The 17069-nt window shown below is 35.4% G+C and overlaps 1 protein-coding gene across 1 annotated transcript in view; it reads right to left on the bottom strand.

Annotated features, from left to right (window-relative positions):
* DYNC2H1 (dynein cytoplasmic 2 heavy chain 1) overlaps nt 1-17069 on the bottom strand; it is a 145060-nt gene that overhangs the window by 109690 nt on the left and 18301 nt on the right. The window contains exons 21-43 of the mRNA XM_066175749.1: nt 15825-15974; nt 14827-15032; nt 13846-14001; nt 13640-13754; nt 12924-13094; nt 12380-12762; nt 11518-11650; nt 11310-11427; nt 11042-11154; nt 10834-10953; nt 10213-10363; nt 8487-8689; nt 7833-8015; nt 7310-7492; nt 6949-7172; nt 6259-6374; nt 5227-5426; nt 4302-4566; nt 3761-3968; nt 3269-3398; nt 2215-2370; nt 1346-1605; nt 451-697 (exon numbers count right to left, since the gene is read on the bottom strand). Of these exons, the coding sequence (XP_066031846.1) occupies nt 451-697; nt 1346-1605; nt 2215-2370; nt 3269-3398; nt 3761-3968; nt 4302-4566; nt 5227-5426; nt 6259-6374; nt 6949-7172; nt 7310-7492; nt 7833-8015; nt 8487-8689; nt 10213-10363; nt 10834-10953; nt 11042-11154; nt 11310-11427; nt 11518-11650; nt 12380-12762; nt 12924-13094; nt 13640-13754; nt 13846-14001; nt 14827-15032; nt 15825-15974 (4191 nt within the window). The remainder of the gene's footprint in view (nt 1-450; nt 698-1345; nt 1606-2214; nt 2371-3268; nt 3399-3760; nt 3969-4301; nt 4567-5226; nt 5427-6258; nt 6375-6948; nt 7173-7309; nt 7493-7832; nt 8016-8486; nt 8690-10212; nt 10364-10833; nt 10954-11041; nt 11155-11309; nt 11428-11517; nt 11651-12379; nt 12763-12923; nt 13095-13639; nt 13755-13845; nt 14002-14826; nt 15033-15824; nt 15975-17069) is intronic.

Genomic DNA, 17069 nt, shown 5'->3' with positions numbered 1-17069 from the left:
TTCAGCCAGCTTTCAACCCACCTCACTATCTGCTTATGCAGCCTGTATCAACTGCTTTTCTCGTGAGGATCTTTTGGGAGACAGCATCAATGGTCTTAGTGAAGTCCAGGTAGACTATATTCACTCTCTTACCCTAATCAAGCATGACTTGCCCCTGGTGAACCCATGCTGACTGCTCCTGGCAATCTTTTTGTCATTCATATGTCTACTGCACTGTAACTCACTGAGACAAGCACTGTCTTTATTTATTTATAAATATCAGCCAAATAAAAATGGTATCTTATTTCTGGCTGACACCTACACAGTCTATTAAAGCATAAACAAAACTAATGCCAATATAGGATGCAGGATTTTAACACTGAAATTAATCAATGTAGGTATTTACTACATACACTGAATTATATCCAGTATACTTGAGTCTCTTTATAAATAATACACTTAAGTGTTCACCTGCTGCAGAAAAGCCACAAGAGTGCTTGTTCCCCATTTATCAGGTTTGGGTAGATTGATGTCTTTTAAGTACAAAACAAGCCTTTCACAGTCCTTTGGTCTGTACACTCGCCCAGTGTTTGTGCTGATTACAATGCAAGTTTGACTTAATTTCTGTAGAAGATGTTGAGAAGTAGTCTGTGCACTGCAGTGAACAGTAGCAATCTGAGTGGAGCGGAGCTGAGAAAATGCATAGTGAAGCAGCATCCTAGAAAACCAAACATGTACATACATATAGGCATAAATACATTAAAATGCTGTGAATCCAAAGATATTTTACAGTTTTTGAATTAAAAGCTATATACTACATCCTATATTAATGGAATAGGTGGAGCATGAGGTTTGCTGAATTCAACATTCTTGCTTTTAAAACTGTAACATTTTCCATTAAGAAAATTCAATGAAAGTGTAGTGCATACAGCTACACGAAACAAACAGCTAATTCAATACCTTGAAAATAGTAACCCAAACCACCCAAATAAGGAATCTAATAAAGGCAAGGGAATATGCTAAATTGAGTTGCCTGCACAAGGTGTCCAGAGCCTCTTGAAATGAGACTGGATCTCACATGGCTCTAAGCTTCTGGTCCATGACAGTAGGTTTACCAAAGATCCTGTTTCATATCCAAAAGCCACATTCAGATATGCTCAAAAAAATGCACAGTGACAGTCTGAACTAACCCTGGGGAACTTCATAAGAATTTACTTATTTGCATCTACGTACAGTTTGTTTAATTAATGACCTAAAGAAGTCATATTCTATCAGAAAGTCATATGACAAAAGCAATATAAAAAAAGCACAAATTCTGTCAAACAACTAGAAGCATATTTTACTTAAAGTAGGAACTATTTTTTACCCCTTTCCACATCCTTCAGGACCCACAAGAAGAAATGGCTGCTTATTATTATTATCTAGCCATGGTCTAAAGTAATCTAAACCTCTCTGCATGTCAGGGGTTTGGATGACAGGAAGTGTTTGGAGATTACTGAAGTCATCAGCTGATAGGTTTTCAGGTTTTTTCAGCTGATATAGCATTAGCTCTCCAGTGTCAGCGTCGTAATACGTGTCCAGGGGCTTCCTCGGATCAGGAGGAGACTCTTGTGCCCAACTGAAGATCTTGAAAAAAAATTTTTAAAAGCTTCAGTTAATTCCATACTCCTAATAACATGATCTACCATTTCAAGCTAGTCTAAAGATTGTTCAAAGAATACTTACGTAAAATCAAACATATAATTATTCAATTTGATAGTATGTGGCTCCCTTGAAAATTCAATCATACCATGAATATTCTTCATGATTAAGTTCTTAACTAAACAATAATATATTACTCTTCCAATTTTCATAATATAAAGAATTTAAATTAAATTATATTTTAAAAAGCTTTGTTTTTTTTATATTAGGAATCCTAATAAGAAGAATACCTAAGAATTCCTCCCTGATGAGGCGCAAAGTCCTGTTACTATTCTAAGTATTCCTAACAGAAAAAAACCCACAAAAATAAATGTGAATTACATACACAATACGTATAGACAAACAGTCTGCTACAGTAGGTCTTTGCACTAAGTAGTATGGACAAAGGCATTTCACTATCTCTTGGTGCAGGACTAAAGGATTGCTATCTGGGATGGATGCAATGTATCAGTGACACATAAAACATCCCTTCACTTCTCAGCTACTTCCCTACTGATAACACAAATCAAAATCAAATTAGAGCACAGAGATTACCTCTTTGGCAAATTCTTGTCGTGACTTCATATTGAGGTTGCCACCAAGACCATGTAATAAGTTAATAATAAACTGTCCACGGTCAGTACTTCCATGAAGATGTGACAGTCCATTCATCACAGTTCCAACTAAACTTGTTTCTACTACAAAGTCATTCTGTAAATTGAAAGTTGCAGTAGATTTAAGTATATTCCTCAATATAAATCTGATGTGTTGCTAGCATGCTGTTATTACTCACTGCTTTTTTATATTTACACAAATGAGGAAAGATCTCAACATTGCTATGGTTCTAGAAAATTCCTGACATTAAATTATTTCTAAGCATTGATTTGGAGGTCTTAATTCCAGACCATGAATTCATGCTATTTAGGGTAAGCTATCAGAACTTTCCTCACAGATTTTGAGAATCTATAAGGAATAAACATAACTGTACACTGGAAATCTTCCTTTTGAACAGATCTCTATGGACTTTACTCTTTGACACCAAAGGGAATTTGCAGCCTCAGGAACAATTCCAGGGTTTTTCCTTTGATACTTTAAAAGCCTAAAAAATACAATGGGTGAAAGAACTAGGAGGAAAAATAATTACAACACAACAGGACCGTGTACGTTCCCCAGGAGAAGATAATGCACATCTCTTAAAACACTAGCACACTGGCCACAGCAGTGGAGAAGTCTCCTAAAAATATTTTCAGCACATAAACTACTCAATCAGCACAAATCCAGCTCCTCCAGAAGGGGAGTCTGGGAATCATTAATATGGCCACAGCACCAAACCTATCAGAGTACAATAAGGGTTTGGACAACACTCGCAGGTGCACAGTTTGATTCTTGGGGTGGTCCTGTGCAGGGCCAGGAACTGGACTTCAGTGTTCCCTGTGGATCCCTTCCAGCTCAGGATTTTCTACAATTCTACAATTCTATCAAAAAAGCGCTGAGATTTTTTTTTAATTACACTTCCAAAATTAATCTGAATGATCTATTCAGTACTAAACTAGAAAAATGGATTATACTTAACAGAAGCTGAAATTTGATTAAGTATTCATTTACTAACCTTCTTTACCACCCAGTTTAAAGCCTTTTCAAAATAGTCCCCAATCCAATTTTCAAGGTTGTATCTGCATTCTTCAGGTTGACTTCTTATCCAAGACTTTATTAGAGCATTAAGATCTGTATCTTCATCACTAAGTCGAAACAAAAGAAGATTCAGATAAATACAAGACACCAATGTCTTTAAACAGACTGTTTTAAAGTAACAACAAAACTCCAGAAAAAGTCTGGTAAAATACTTTAACTATTTCTAGCTACAATTTGGGCTCTCCAATAAAGAATTCACAATGTCTTTTACAAAAAATCTGAGGTATTTCAGTCAAAAGTTTATAACAAACACCACAGAAGGGATTAGCAACCTAAAGAAACTTCCCCAGTCATTGGCTTCCTAAGCGTAAGCAACTAACCAACTGCTCCCTTCACCTGAGAATACCTTTCAAGAAAAGTAAGCATATATTTGCTTACTTTAAAAGTATGTAATACTCCTGTGTCTTACCTCAGAAAGATCATTCCCATTCGAGATATTGTAGCAGGAGAGGCACAGCTAAGGTCATGAGTTTCAAATATAAAGTTGACATTTGAACCAAACTGAATTCTTTCTCCACTGGGCATAGTCAGCAATTTGTTGTCATCCAAAACAGAATTCAAAGATTCAATCCATTCAGGATCAATATCACCATCACAAATTATCCATGAAGTAATATCTATTTCCAGACACAAAAAAGAAATCAAACCCAAGAAAAAACAATTCAAAAACATCACCCCTTGCTCTCTTAATGTTATTTAACATTCTTTCTCCGTTATGACTTACAGTTCTATGAAGACATTCCTCATATGCCTTACCTTCTGCTGCCTGTTTTTACTTTCTTATCACAAAAATTGCAAAGAATGTACCAAAGCTTTTGGCTACAATTGTTACCAGAAGTCTTTCTTGCCTTACACTATCCACAAATACTATCACAATATAAAGAAGGACTTGAAAAGGAACGATTTCAGTAATTTCAGTGTAGCAATCTGCAAGTCCCTCTCAGACATACCTCGGGGCTCTCGCACCACTTGCCGAGCACTATGTGTAAGCACTCCATCAGACCATTCCCTGGTATCCATGTCAATACGGCCCAGCAGCTGATGCCGAGGCATGGCTTTGGGATTCATGGTGTACTGCTTCACTACATGGCCAGTTTTACCAAGGGCTGTCTTTAAGATCCGCCAGAGCGTTGATTTCCCTCCACCACTTGGACCCACGATAACTACACCCATTCTTTGACGCAGTTGTTCATATAACTCCAAAGCCTTCTTGATCTAGACAATGAAAGGGATAATGGCCATGTGAAATTGTAAAGCTAAACCCAACATGCTCCTTTATAGTATTTCTGAGATTTACTTTGCACGCAGACACCCTCTATAATCTGGGTTTTTTAAACAATAGATATTAGCAGGTATATTTAAAATCATGATACTAAAGTTCATGAAGAAATTTATTTTACGTGTTAGATGCATTTCACTAAATTACTAATAAAAAAATAACAGCCATCTTTGGACATATTTTTAATGAGAATTTAACAGTTACAAAGCTTTGGCAAGTCCTACAATAAATAAATAAATAAATAAATAAATAAAAACAAGGCAGAGGACTGCTTGCCAAAATCAAATATTCATATATTTCATTCTTTCACTGTCCAAAATATTCACTGGCATTTGCACCTGGCTTGAATGAAACTGCGTCACATGTTCACATCTTGATTTTCCTTGCACTATTTTTCTTTCAATTACATAACTGATCTACTATGCTTCAAACACACATCTAATTTTCTGTATACATGTAATTAGAGACTAACGACCAGTTATTCTCATTTTTTATTACAGATTTTTCAAAAGAAAACAGAAATTAGTTAAATGAATGTAATATTAATCAGTTCTAATTCAGAATAATACTGTTTTGTTGCTGTAGTTGATGTTTACCTGTGTGCTTATAATTTCCAAGTTTGCTTCCTCAAAGGCTTGTTGCAAAGCTGCAGTTAACTCAGCATATTCCACATCTTTAGAATCAGTGCCAGGAAATACATCTCTAACCAGCTCATCAAAACGTGTGCAGTCTGCAAATGTAAGCTTTGATGTGGTGTTCAGCCGCAAAGCTTGAACCACTATGTGACTTTCATTAACTGGAAAGAAAAACAAAGGAAACAGATCAGTTTAAGCTGTGTCAATACTGCTCATATGTTGAAAGTATAATTGCAGCATAGATTCCAGAATTCCAGTTCATTTCCCATTCTACTTGGAAGCTAGGCACAGTCAAACATACTTACTCTAAGTACAATATATGCTCACAAATGCATTCTATACAGATATGAGGTGGTTATGATGCTGCTCAGACGCAGACCATTTGTTGTGTCAAAATCTATAAACTTTCAGATATATGCTGTTTAAGCAAACAGGAACCAGTAGTCGTCTCCGAAAGATGTGAAATGCTCATCTATACCACACTCTTTAATTCCCTCTCATTTAAAACCTAAACAACAATAACTTAAACAATCTTTAAAAAATGCAATGATTCAGTCTAGTCCAATATATTTCTATCATTCCTACCTATCCTTTTATTTGTCTACCAATCTGAATCTAGTGCCATGTGACAATTTTAGCAAAACTCTAAATAGAGTCAAAACAGGCTGATAACTAATGAATACTGACAGCACCACAGGATCAACTTTCCTGTCCTAAGCCAAATGAAAACAAGTCTTTGAGAGTCATTTAAAATGGTTCCCAAATGAAGTTTGTAATCTGTGTTCTTATCATTATATAAAAGCTCAGTCTAGAATATGATAAATCTTTCGTGATCTCCTAGTGAAGCTAGGCTTTCATAGTTATTTTCTTCTTTTCTAAATTGCCTACATATACAAACCATGACTTTTTAAAACTCCAGTGAACAAGAAAGCTGGTGTGAATTATATTTGTACAAGATCCTAAAGGATCAAAGTTTGGTACGGTGATTCTTACCTTCTTGCTTTGCATCACTTTTCTTCAGCTGATGAAGAAGATTGCCACAGCCTCTCAAAACAGTCTTCAGCGCTCGTAAACCCCAATCATAGTGCTGCTGTGGTGTCAGAAGCTCCCTGAATTTAAAAACAACAATATTGTAATAAGCTCTAGGTGACAGCATCTGAAATTTTGGTTGGTGAATGAGCACACTTATAATACAGTTTGGTCAAAAGAGAAATTGGCACATATTTGTAGAGGCATCTGAAATGCACTTCAGAAATACTTCAGTGACAGTTTGGAATTTTCAGAGGTGTTATATTCAACTCGTATTTATTATTGACCCTAACAGTGTTCGCTGTAACTTCTGATCTTTGTACTCTCTAATGCAGATAGTTTTAACCAAATAGTCACTTGCATTTCAACAACTTCAAGAGTTCAGTACAACACAATGCTTGTGAGCATTCATGTGCTCACTTTTATATTTAATGAGACACTAGGGCAGCAGCAATTTGCTCCCTTGACATTGTAACTGAATACAAGATAATATCTCAACCTCCCAATATATTGCTGTATTTTAACTTTCTAAGTTAAAATGATCTCTGTACAGATATCTCCATGGTAAACCATTTAGATTTAAGAGCTATAAGGGAAGAGAATTAGAAAGGTAACTTTACTAAAGAGGGGAGAGGTGGGGTGGTGAAAGCTTACCTTGCTAGATTAAAAATAGCCACTAGTTTTCTACCCAGTATTTTAGCATCCTTAAAGCCTTCTGAATACAAAATAACTTCTGCAATGAGTTCATTGTCTGGATGAGTCATAGCAACTGGTCTGAAAAGTTGCTTGAGATTATCAGGCAGTTTTTGTCTTCCTCCATAACCTTTTCCAGCAGGATTCAGAGTGATAAAAATTCCAGAATTAGGATCCATTTCAACCTAGCATTAGAAGTGCATTGTAATGATATATTGTCAGATGAAACAGTATTGAAAAATGCTGGGTGGACTATGTTTAGTTAGAGCAGCCAGTTTTTAAGTGTGGCCGAAGTGAACAAGATAATTAAGTTTTGCCATACCTTTTTCCCAAGCATCTCACACACAGGACTGTGTTTCTTCAATGCATGTTGAATTGTCTGAACCTGCATGGATACTGCAGACAGTACAGCTTCCTCAAGTCTATTGAATTCATCAAAACAGCCCCAAGCACCACACTTCACTAAGCCCACAAATATGCGTCCCATTGACTTCACATCAATGCCCTTGTAATTGAAAAGAATGTTGTCAAAATACAAATAAAAAGAAGATACAAAAGAATCTCTTTCCATCCACTAAAAAGCAGGTCCTTGAAAATATCCACAGATTTCTAATCGCAAATGACAAATATCAGAATAATCTCCATAATCATTTTAAAACAACAACTACTTCTACTACTACTACTACTACTACTACTACTACTACTACTACTACTAATAATAATAATAATAATAATAATAATAATAATAATAATAATAATTTTATTATTATTTCTGGAATATAATATTGCTTTATGAAGTATGGGTATAGATATCCATTTCTTAAATTAAACAACACGATATTCACCTCATCACAATTAAAGACTAATACTTGTCTTCCAAGAATCCCACCCAAGGCCTTTACTGATTCTGTCTTCCCAGTTCCAGCTGGACCATAAGGATTTCCTCCAAGGCCCATCTTCATGGCCTGAGTAAGAGTTAGGTAACACTTATCTGTCAAAGGTGTATAAACAAGTTTTGGGGAAATCCCCTGCAGAAACAAAACAAATTAAATTGATTGGTAGACAGAAAATACTGGCAATTTAATTTCATTCATTTTATTCATAAGTAATTAATTTGATAATATAAAGCAACCGCAGAAATTTCTGTCTCATTCAGAATATGACTTTTTTTAGGAAGCTATCCTGGTTTTACACCAAATGCCAATGTATCGTTCAAATTTTTTCACAACTACAGATGAAACTGCACTCGGATATGTAAAAGCAAGCATATTAAAAAATATTTATTTTATAATGCAGCTACTTTGATACAACTTATATCTGCCCCATCAGCATCAGGAATGAAAATAATACCCTCTCTTTTAACATTATCTATGAAATGGCATGTTAAGGACATAACAAAGTCTAGAAAAACGACAACAATTAGGAGACAATTAGCAGCATGTATGAAATGAGAAAGTGATTGACTCATATATAAAAGCCACGACATAAAAATACCACACCTGATACTCATAAGTATATTGGAGTTCAGCATCTACCATCTGAACATAACATTTTTGGTCGTTCAGATAAAATCTCAGCTGCTTCTTCCAAGCCCAGTCTTCAACATTGTGAACCTCAGCTTGATTCAGCTGTTTTACCACATCAATGTTATGAATGATATCAAGAATGAGAGCTTTAAGCTTGAGCTCAAGGATTCCAGATTCTGCAAATAATCACACCAAAAGAAAAAAATCATGCCAGTGTAGCAAGGAAGACACACGTTACCCATCCACAAGTTCATAGTGCTGCTTTCTAGAATCAGCAGATTTTATTTAGATCTTGTTTGAATTATATAAGGGTTTTCTATTTTCTGAAGCAAGCAGCATAAAAAAAGATCTTGACAAACAATGTAAATCATGTAACTTTAGTAATTTTGAATTGATTTTGTCTGCCTCTAAATGGTGGGGGGCAGCGGGGCAGATGAGACAGAGGGTAAGGGGAGGAGAGAGGGGGAGAGGAAAAAGGAGAGGGAGAGGCTTTTCTGCAAAGCAATTTATGCCAAGAATGTTCATAGCCATGTCCACTTCAGCAATCAATGTGGCCCAACGTGCTGAGTGATCTGCTGAGCATTTGAAAACCATACTACACACACTCCGGAGATTTTACTCAGAATAATAATGGTGATGTGGAGTGAAAGTTCATTAACACATTGGGTGCATTAAGTGTACTCTTAGAACATATTAATTTAGTTTCATTGAAAGAAATCCAGTTTGTGTGTTTCTATACCATTTCATGATGGGAAATAAAGCAAAGTGAGAATAATCACACCTCACTTCAAAATCAGACCTATTTTCCAAACTAAAACATTAATGTAATGTATTATACAATAGATAAAATGAACACTCCTCTGTAACTGATGAAATATCTCGAACAGCTACTGAAAGAGCATAGAAAGGGAGCTCAAATAAAGAACGACACTTACAGACTTCTGGAAGCAGGTGATTGAATCCTATTTCTAATTAATGTATCAGATGCTTACAGTTCACAAATTGTAAACTGGAATTTAATGCAGTAAACAGCTATACAAATGCGGTGGAAGATTATCAGCCACATATCAAATTGAGTCTTTTTACACCTAAGATAAAAGCAATCTCACCTAACCTACAGTGTAGACTTTTTTATCTGAGGTAGGCACTCAAAGCCCCACCTCTTGTCAAAACAGAGGAAAAAGCACTCAGAGGCATAACTATTCTAACCCATTTCGACTATGTAAGATTCAGAACAATCATGTCTTGAGAACAACTAGCTTTTTTTGCCTCAAAAGTACTCAAGAATTATTAGATCAGAGGCAGATGCGTATAGCTAATATAGAAAAAGAGAATCACCTGTTCAATTGTACAGAATATACTGGCTTGACATAATGTACCTCAACTGCCGTTTGGCCACTTCCTGTGAAACAGTAGATACATAAGCAAAAAGACAGAAACTTATTTAAAAATTAGGAACAGAGGTCTCCAAATACATAAATTCTCCAAGATAATTTCTAATCTAAATAAAAATCCTTTTGTTTACGTTGAAATATTAAAGGCTCTAAACTTGGCTGTAATAGGTGAGTGACTTTATGCAACAGCTTTATGAGCTCAAATTGAGACAGATTTATGTAATTTCCTATTTAAAAAAAAACAGAATGTAAAATACTATATAACTGCAATCATAAACAAGAATTATATATTATCATTTTTATACCTGTAGTCCCAGTATCTTCTATGCCACTACCAATGCTAGTATAATGGTCCAGTTTAGCTGTGAGTTCTAATTCTAATTGTTGTAGATTATGGTTTTTGATAGCATTTTCAACATCTTCAGTGAACAGAATTTGTTCTGCCAAGGAAAGAATCTTTGGAAGAGAAAGTTCAAATTATATTTTATAAATACCGAACACATATAAAAACTAACCAGTTTTTCAATTAATTTCCAATAGCTTATTAAGTCTGATATTTAAAATATTTCATTGTATAATTTTTAAACAAAACTCTACATTTGCTACGCTCCTAAGAACAAATAAAGCCATCTTAAAACCTGGCAAAATTTTGCCAAAACTTGCAACGTAATCTAATACAGCAGGTCTCTTCCATTAAGTGGTATGTCAGATTACCATGTAAAAGACTTGAATATTTCAAATGTTTACAAAGGAATTTAAAAAAGCACATATTTTTAAGAATTTCTCTATATGATAAATTAGTAAAATGGATTTGATTTGGATTATCTTCTTCCAAATCTAACTGCATAGTTCTTTATAGAACTAAAAAAAAAAACTGATTTGGTAATTCTATGACTACACAGTGGCATTACTGGATCAACTACTACCTGGGAAGGAAAGAGTGATGGATCAATTGAACCTTGCGATTTTTTCCCAGCATCAACACAGTCAATTAACATCTTTTTCAGGGTCTCCTTCATCTCTGAAGCCAAACTGTTAAGCCACACCTGACAAAGAGAACAAAAAATTCAAAAATCACAATACTAATGAATTTCTCAAAGATGTTTGAACTAGACTAGGATGTGATTTTCTTACCTCCACGTCATTTGATAGAAGAACTTTATTTCTAAGTGGCACTGTTTCTCCTTCTGCAGACTTCATGGCAATTATATATTTAAATTCTTCATCAAAGCTCACACTATTAATGCCTAATAACCAGAAAACATCAATAAATATATTCTCAGTCAAACATTAATTACGAAGTGTCTTGTCATGGAAAGAGAGGAATTGCAACTTATTCTTAGGCTTTGAAGAAGCTTATCGCTAAATAAGTAAATTTCACAAATAAAGATTAATGCATTACCAGCAAAAAGTTTCTTAAGATGAGACTGAATAACCAGAGGATTCGTGGACTGTCCTAAAATTTCTAGTAAGTCATCATCTCCAACAAAATAGAATCTTGGAAATGCTGAGCGCTTTTCCTATATAAAAACAAAACAAATCAATTTGGTTGATTTAAACTCAAGTTTATTGACTTTCTTTATAAAAAACTGTATTAATATTCACTGTACCTCCAAAAACTCATTCAGAGATTTCTGACATCTCTGAAGCTGGTCAAGTATGGTACTTAAGGTATTTTTTATTCCTGCCCGGGCATTCAGCGATGTTATCCTACTGTCACTCTTAATATCTGACATAATGGATCTTGAGAGAAAAAAAAAATCATAAATCCATTATAATTCTAATTTAAATATGACATATATAAAGTTAAGTAAGTAAAAATTAGCACACAGGCAAGTAATATAAACAGCTGATATATAAGTTTTTGGTTTCAGTACTAATGATGAAACATTTCAGAATTTACCTCAACATCTCTCCAATGTAATTCAAGAACAACAGTTTCTTGCTAAAATTCCTCTACCCAGAACTAAGAACATTCAATTCTTGACTTTTATTTCTGTTTAAGTCATTTCAACTCAAGCCAAGACAGATAACGGTACATATATTTTCATATTTCTGAAACCTACTCCCTTTTTTATCTTTTGACTTGTTTGGAACAAATAAACTATCTGTTTCTCCCAAAACTCTGTACTTTCTTAGTGAACAAAGTGATTGTCTTCAACATGATTCCTGAAAAAATAATTACATCACCTCTACTTCCGCTGCTAAGACTAATCTTGTGTTTGTCTGCCTTGATCACAGTCTTTGACACTTCTCATGACTCCTTTCTTCACATGTGCCCCATTAAATGAAAACATTACCACATTTACTCAGAAATATGTCACCATCACACATATATATCCTCTGAATTCCTGTTACTGACCCTCTTCACCATACATACGCCAATTGTTCCATATATTTTCACCATGAAGAATATTCTAGACTACATGTCAACGATACTACAAAAGGTAAGCCACATTCCACAACACTCACCTAAAGCTTTCATCAACTCTGTTAAAACGAGCTTGTTCTTTGGGTAGAGCTCCACGACCAAAAATAGGTTCCAAATAGACCCATTTCCTCTGAATCTGGTTTAAATTCTGCAGGTACTCATCCAAGTCAGCTAGCTTTTTTTCCCAGATGGACACTTTATCTTCAAAACCTTTGTAATATGGAGAGTCCTTAAGAGACTGTAGAAGACAGCGATGATCTCCAACTTGATTGACTGTGTCCTTCCAGTCTTTAATAAGCCTGATAGTCTTGCCTTGGCTATCTTCGTAATCTGTTAACATAAAGACAGCTCCAACTCCCCAGAGTTCAAGCTCACGCAATGCTTCTCTGATTGTGATTTCACCTTGAGCTCGACAATTCAAATCCTATTTAAAAGCAAGAACAGATCTCATATGAAACTACAGAACTTGCAATGAACTCTGCATTCAAAAACACAATGCAAATTCTATAGTATTAAAGATATATGCATATGGAACAACATATACCACAAAAAAACTATAGATCCTGTATTTAAACTTACTCATACCTTAAGTTCCATTGCCTTTTCGATAATGGCATCTGTCACGTTTAATAGATCTCCAAATAGCAAACCCTCAAGTGTAGTGCCTCGGGGAAGACCCAGAAGACGAAAGAGATCCAACCAATGGTCAGGAGAAAGATGCTCTCCTCTTACATATTTTAGGAGTGGAATTATCACCTATAGAAAAAACATTCATGTAAATTCATCTGGTCATTATGAAAATTGCATCTCTTTCATTATGGAGTGACATGCTATTCGAACAAAAATTAATTTTAAATTCTTAAACTGAGGTACAGTTTTTCCAGTTCCTGAATTTAAAGTTTGCAAGTATGATTCTGAAAACAACTCATTTTAAATTTGTGTCTGTGTAAGTTGTAATGACCATTCTGTTTACTGTCGAGAACTAAAGGTTCCCAAAAGTAAGTGAAATGTTCAAAACACTATCAGAAGATACTTTGGTAAATATTAACTGGTTTTATTGCAAGAAATGAACAATGAGGTACAGAATGGAGTACATCACCCAGTAATACCAAAACATTTTTTTGTTTCACAGGCCTTTTTGAAATTCATAGAATCACAGGATTATTTGGATTGAAAATGACCTTAGAGATCACCTGGTTCCAGCCCCCCTGCTGTGGGCAGGGACACCTTCCACTAGACCATGTTGCTCAAAGCACCACTCAACCTGGCGTTGAACATTTCCAGGTTGATTAACATCTTACTTTATATTTGTCCACTTCTTTTTGCAACTTTACTGTCATTACAGTATGTTCTTCCATCTTCCTCAGTCTGTCATGCCAGTTAAACAAAAATTCTTCAAATAGGTATATGTTACTTCTGCATGAAAATCAAACATAAAAAGGTCATAACAACACAGAACTACAACCATACTTGTATGCCCATTAAAAATAAAGTAACAAAATGTTACCTAAAAGTAATCCAGTCTTCTTTGGCTTTTTCCTGAAAACCTTGATAAAACTCTTCATACAGTGTCCAGACTTGAGCATAATTCTGAATATCTTGACTTACAGCTTCTGACAATGATAAGTCAGGCTCTTCCAATTTAAAATGACGGCATTCTTCACTGCATAAAAAAATCACTGTGTTATGCATTACATTATTTTTCTGTACCTTCAAGGATTAAGAAATGGTACCATACAGAAATCATCATACTTTTTTAAGAAAAGTCATTGGCTTTATTGAAGAATATTGCTGCAAACTGCAATTTCCTTGTAATTTCCTTCTTGAATAGAAATAATAAAGAAATATGAGCGATAACTCTTTTACACAACTTTCTCCCATATTCACAATTATTTTCCATAAATTTTCATTTATTTTTTATTTATGAGAAAGTTGAATTAATTTGTGCCCTCAAAATCAAAGCTGGAAAGAAAATATTTTGAATTGACAGTTTCTTCCTGGTGGTAAAAAGAATATGCTAATTTTATTTACCATCATTTACATGCCAAGGTAAGAAGTTAAATAGAAAACTTCATCCTCAAGATCTGCAAGAATGAGTACAGACACTTACTGGGAGATGGGAGCTCCTGTCCACTTAAGCTGCAAGAGGACTAAGGTTCTTTTTGGACCAATATCCCAAACCTACTCTTAGTGAGAATTTCAAAAGTCAGAATTAAGCTTTTAGTGTACAAACTTGCTTTTGCAAGACCTTAAGAGACTTCTCAATTTATTTATCCAAAAAACAACAGAAAAACTTAGCTTAAGAAATTCATGTTAGGTAAAATCAACAAAAAAGGACCCTGAAAAGCTAATGAAAAACATGTAATACAAATAAAATTATTTGCAATATCTGTTGTGATAAAAACTGGTGAACATTTTCTGAGATACTATCGCTGCAAAAGATCAATACATTAATGAATAAGATAAACAGGGAAATAAACATACATACATGAGTTTTTCTTTCACGGTTTTAAGTTCATCAAACTCTTTTTTTTTTTCCTTTATCATCTGAGCACTTTTCTCAAGTACATCCCGATCACCTGTTTCAATGACATCATCACTGGGCTTTAGCTGATCCCAGCGAGCTTTAAATTTTTCCAGATCTTGAAGATATATATTGATACGTGAAAGCACATTTCCTTTCATCATTTCCATCTGCAAACAGGCAAAATTACATTCCTTAATGACTTGTATCTTCAACTATGTATATACAACTATCTTACACTCAAAGCATCAACTTCAAAGCTTGATAATGACAACTTGACCAAAAATCAAACTCAAAATGTTCTTCTATAATACCTGAAAAAACAGGTCAACTTTATTTTCCTTGTTTTGTTTTTCTTTTAAAGGGGAGACTACTTTTTTTATCACGCCAGTACTTGAGACCTATTTATTCAGCCTATGCTACCTACTTAGGCTTGCCTCTTATACCACATAGAGAAATTACTATATTTGTATGGCAAATTGATATCTTCAGTAGAACTTCAAATGAGTTAAGTAGTTTTTGCCAATGGACTAGAATTACAGGACTGTGCATAGGTTAGCAAAGTTAAGTGAAAAGAAAATGAAAAGCATCAGTACTAGAAATATGATGAAGAAATAAAAATGCTCTCTTTAAACTGTTATCCTCTTTTCCTCTGTTAACCACTGCATTTATTAAACCATTTCTGTCACCAGAAAGTCGTTTTGAGACAGAACTACAACAATACAACATTTATTTCAGCATCAGTTCAATGAAAGTTCCCCTTGCTAATGCTTCAGAGTTACCAGTTACTGCTTAAGAGTCTAAGTATTCTTCCTTAGGCAGCTGTCCCTCAACTCGATAATGCTCGTGTTATTATTGAATTGAAAATATTTATGGATTTAATCTAAGAAAAAAGTATTGTTTCAGACATATTAAAAATAACTTCAACATTGTCAGGTAAAATGTTCAGCCTTCATTGCTACCTGTTCAGCAACCATAAGCTGGTGGCTTTCCATCATTAATTCAAATTTATCCCATGTAGCTCTTAGGTTACTGATACTCTCCAAACCTGCACCAGCCACAGTTCGGAGAAGTTTGTTTTTATCTTCAGCCTCTTGAAACAGGAGAAAAACCTAAAATCAGAAAAATCAAAAATAAGCATGCATGTAAAAATTCAGCAAATCCTGTTTATCTAAAGCAAACACATATGAATCACCAATTCTTTATGCACAGTTAATAAGCTTATATACAGTTGCTTTTTTAATACTGCTTATAGAATAATAATAAAACATCTGGAAAAACAGTATCTGAGGCATTTAGAGAAATTCAAAACCTTGATCCTAACATAAGATATTACAGAAGTGAAGGTTAACTATGAAATAGGTAAGTGCCACCTTATATATTCGAGAGATCAACTCAACCAAATTGGACAACAGCAGCAAAGCAACAGAATTCGATAAATCTCTGTGTACCTTTGCTCTCTTTGGCAGGGATGTAGCTAATTTTTTTAATAGTAGCTGGTATGGGGTTGTGTTTTGGACTTGTCATGAAATGATGTTGATAAAACAGGGACATTTTAGTCACTGCTGAGCAGGGTTTACACAGAGGCAAGGCTCTTCTGCTCCTTAGCCCACCCCACCAGAGAGGAGGCTGAGGGTGCACAAGGGGTTGGGAGGGGACACAGCCAGGACAGCTGAACCAAGGGACATATCACAACATATGGTAACATGCTCAACAGAGAAAGCTGGGGTAAGAAGAAGGAAGGGAGCATCCAGAAAGATGTTTGTCTCCCCAAGTCACCATTACGCGTGATGGAGCCCTGCTCTCCTGGAGATGGCTGAACATCTGCCTGCCCATGGGAAGTGGTGAATGAATTCCTTGTTTGCTTTGATTTTGTGCAGCTTTTCCTTTACCTCTTAAACTGTCTATATCTCAACCCATGAGACACAGCCAGGCAGAGATATTCCATGCCGTATAATATTGCTCCCTTCCCTTCCCTTCCCTTCCCTTCCCTTCCCTTCCCTTCCCTTCCCTTCCCTTCCCTTCCCTTCCCTTCCCTTCCCTTCCCTTCCCTTCCCTTCCCTTCCCTTCCCTTCCCTTCCCTTCCCTTCCCTTCCCTTCCCTTCCCTTCCCTTCCCTTCCCTTCCCTTCCCTTCCCTTCCCTCTCCTCCCATCCTCTCCCCTCCCCTCCCCTTCCCCTTCCCCTTCCCCTTCCCCTTCCCCTTCCC

Source organism: Chamaea fasciata, unplaced genomic scaffold (assembly GCF_029207755.1).
Source record: "Chamaea fasciata isolate MVZ Bird 193981 ecotype frontalis unplaced genomic scaffold, bChaFas1.0.hap1 SCAF_2, whole genome shotgun sequence".
Lineage (NCBI taxonomy): Eukaryota > Metazoa > Chordata > Aves > Passeriformes > Sylviidae > Chamaea > Chamaea fasciata.
The sequence above is the reverse complement of the archived record's forward strand: the minus strand, read 5'-3'. Positions and strand labels throughout refer to the sequence as shown.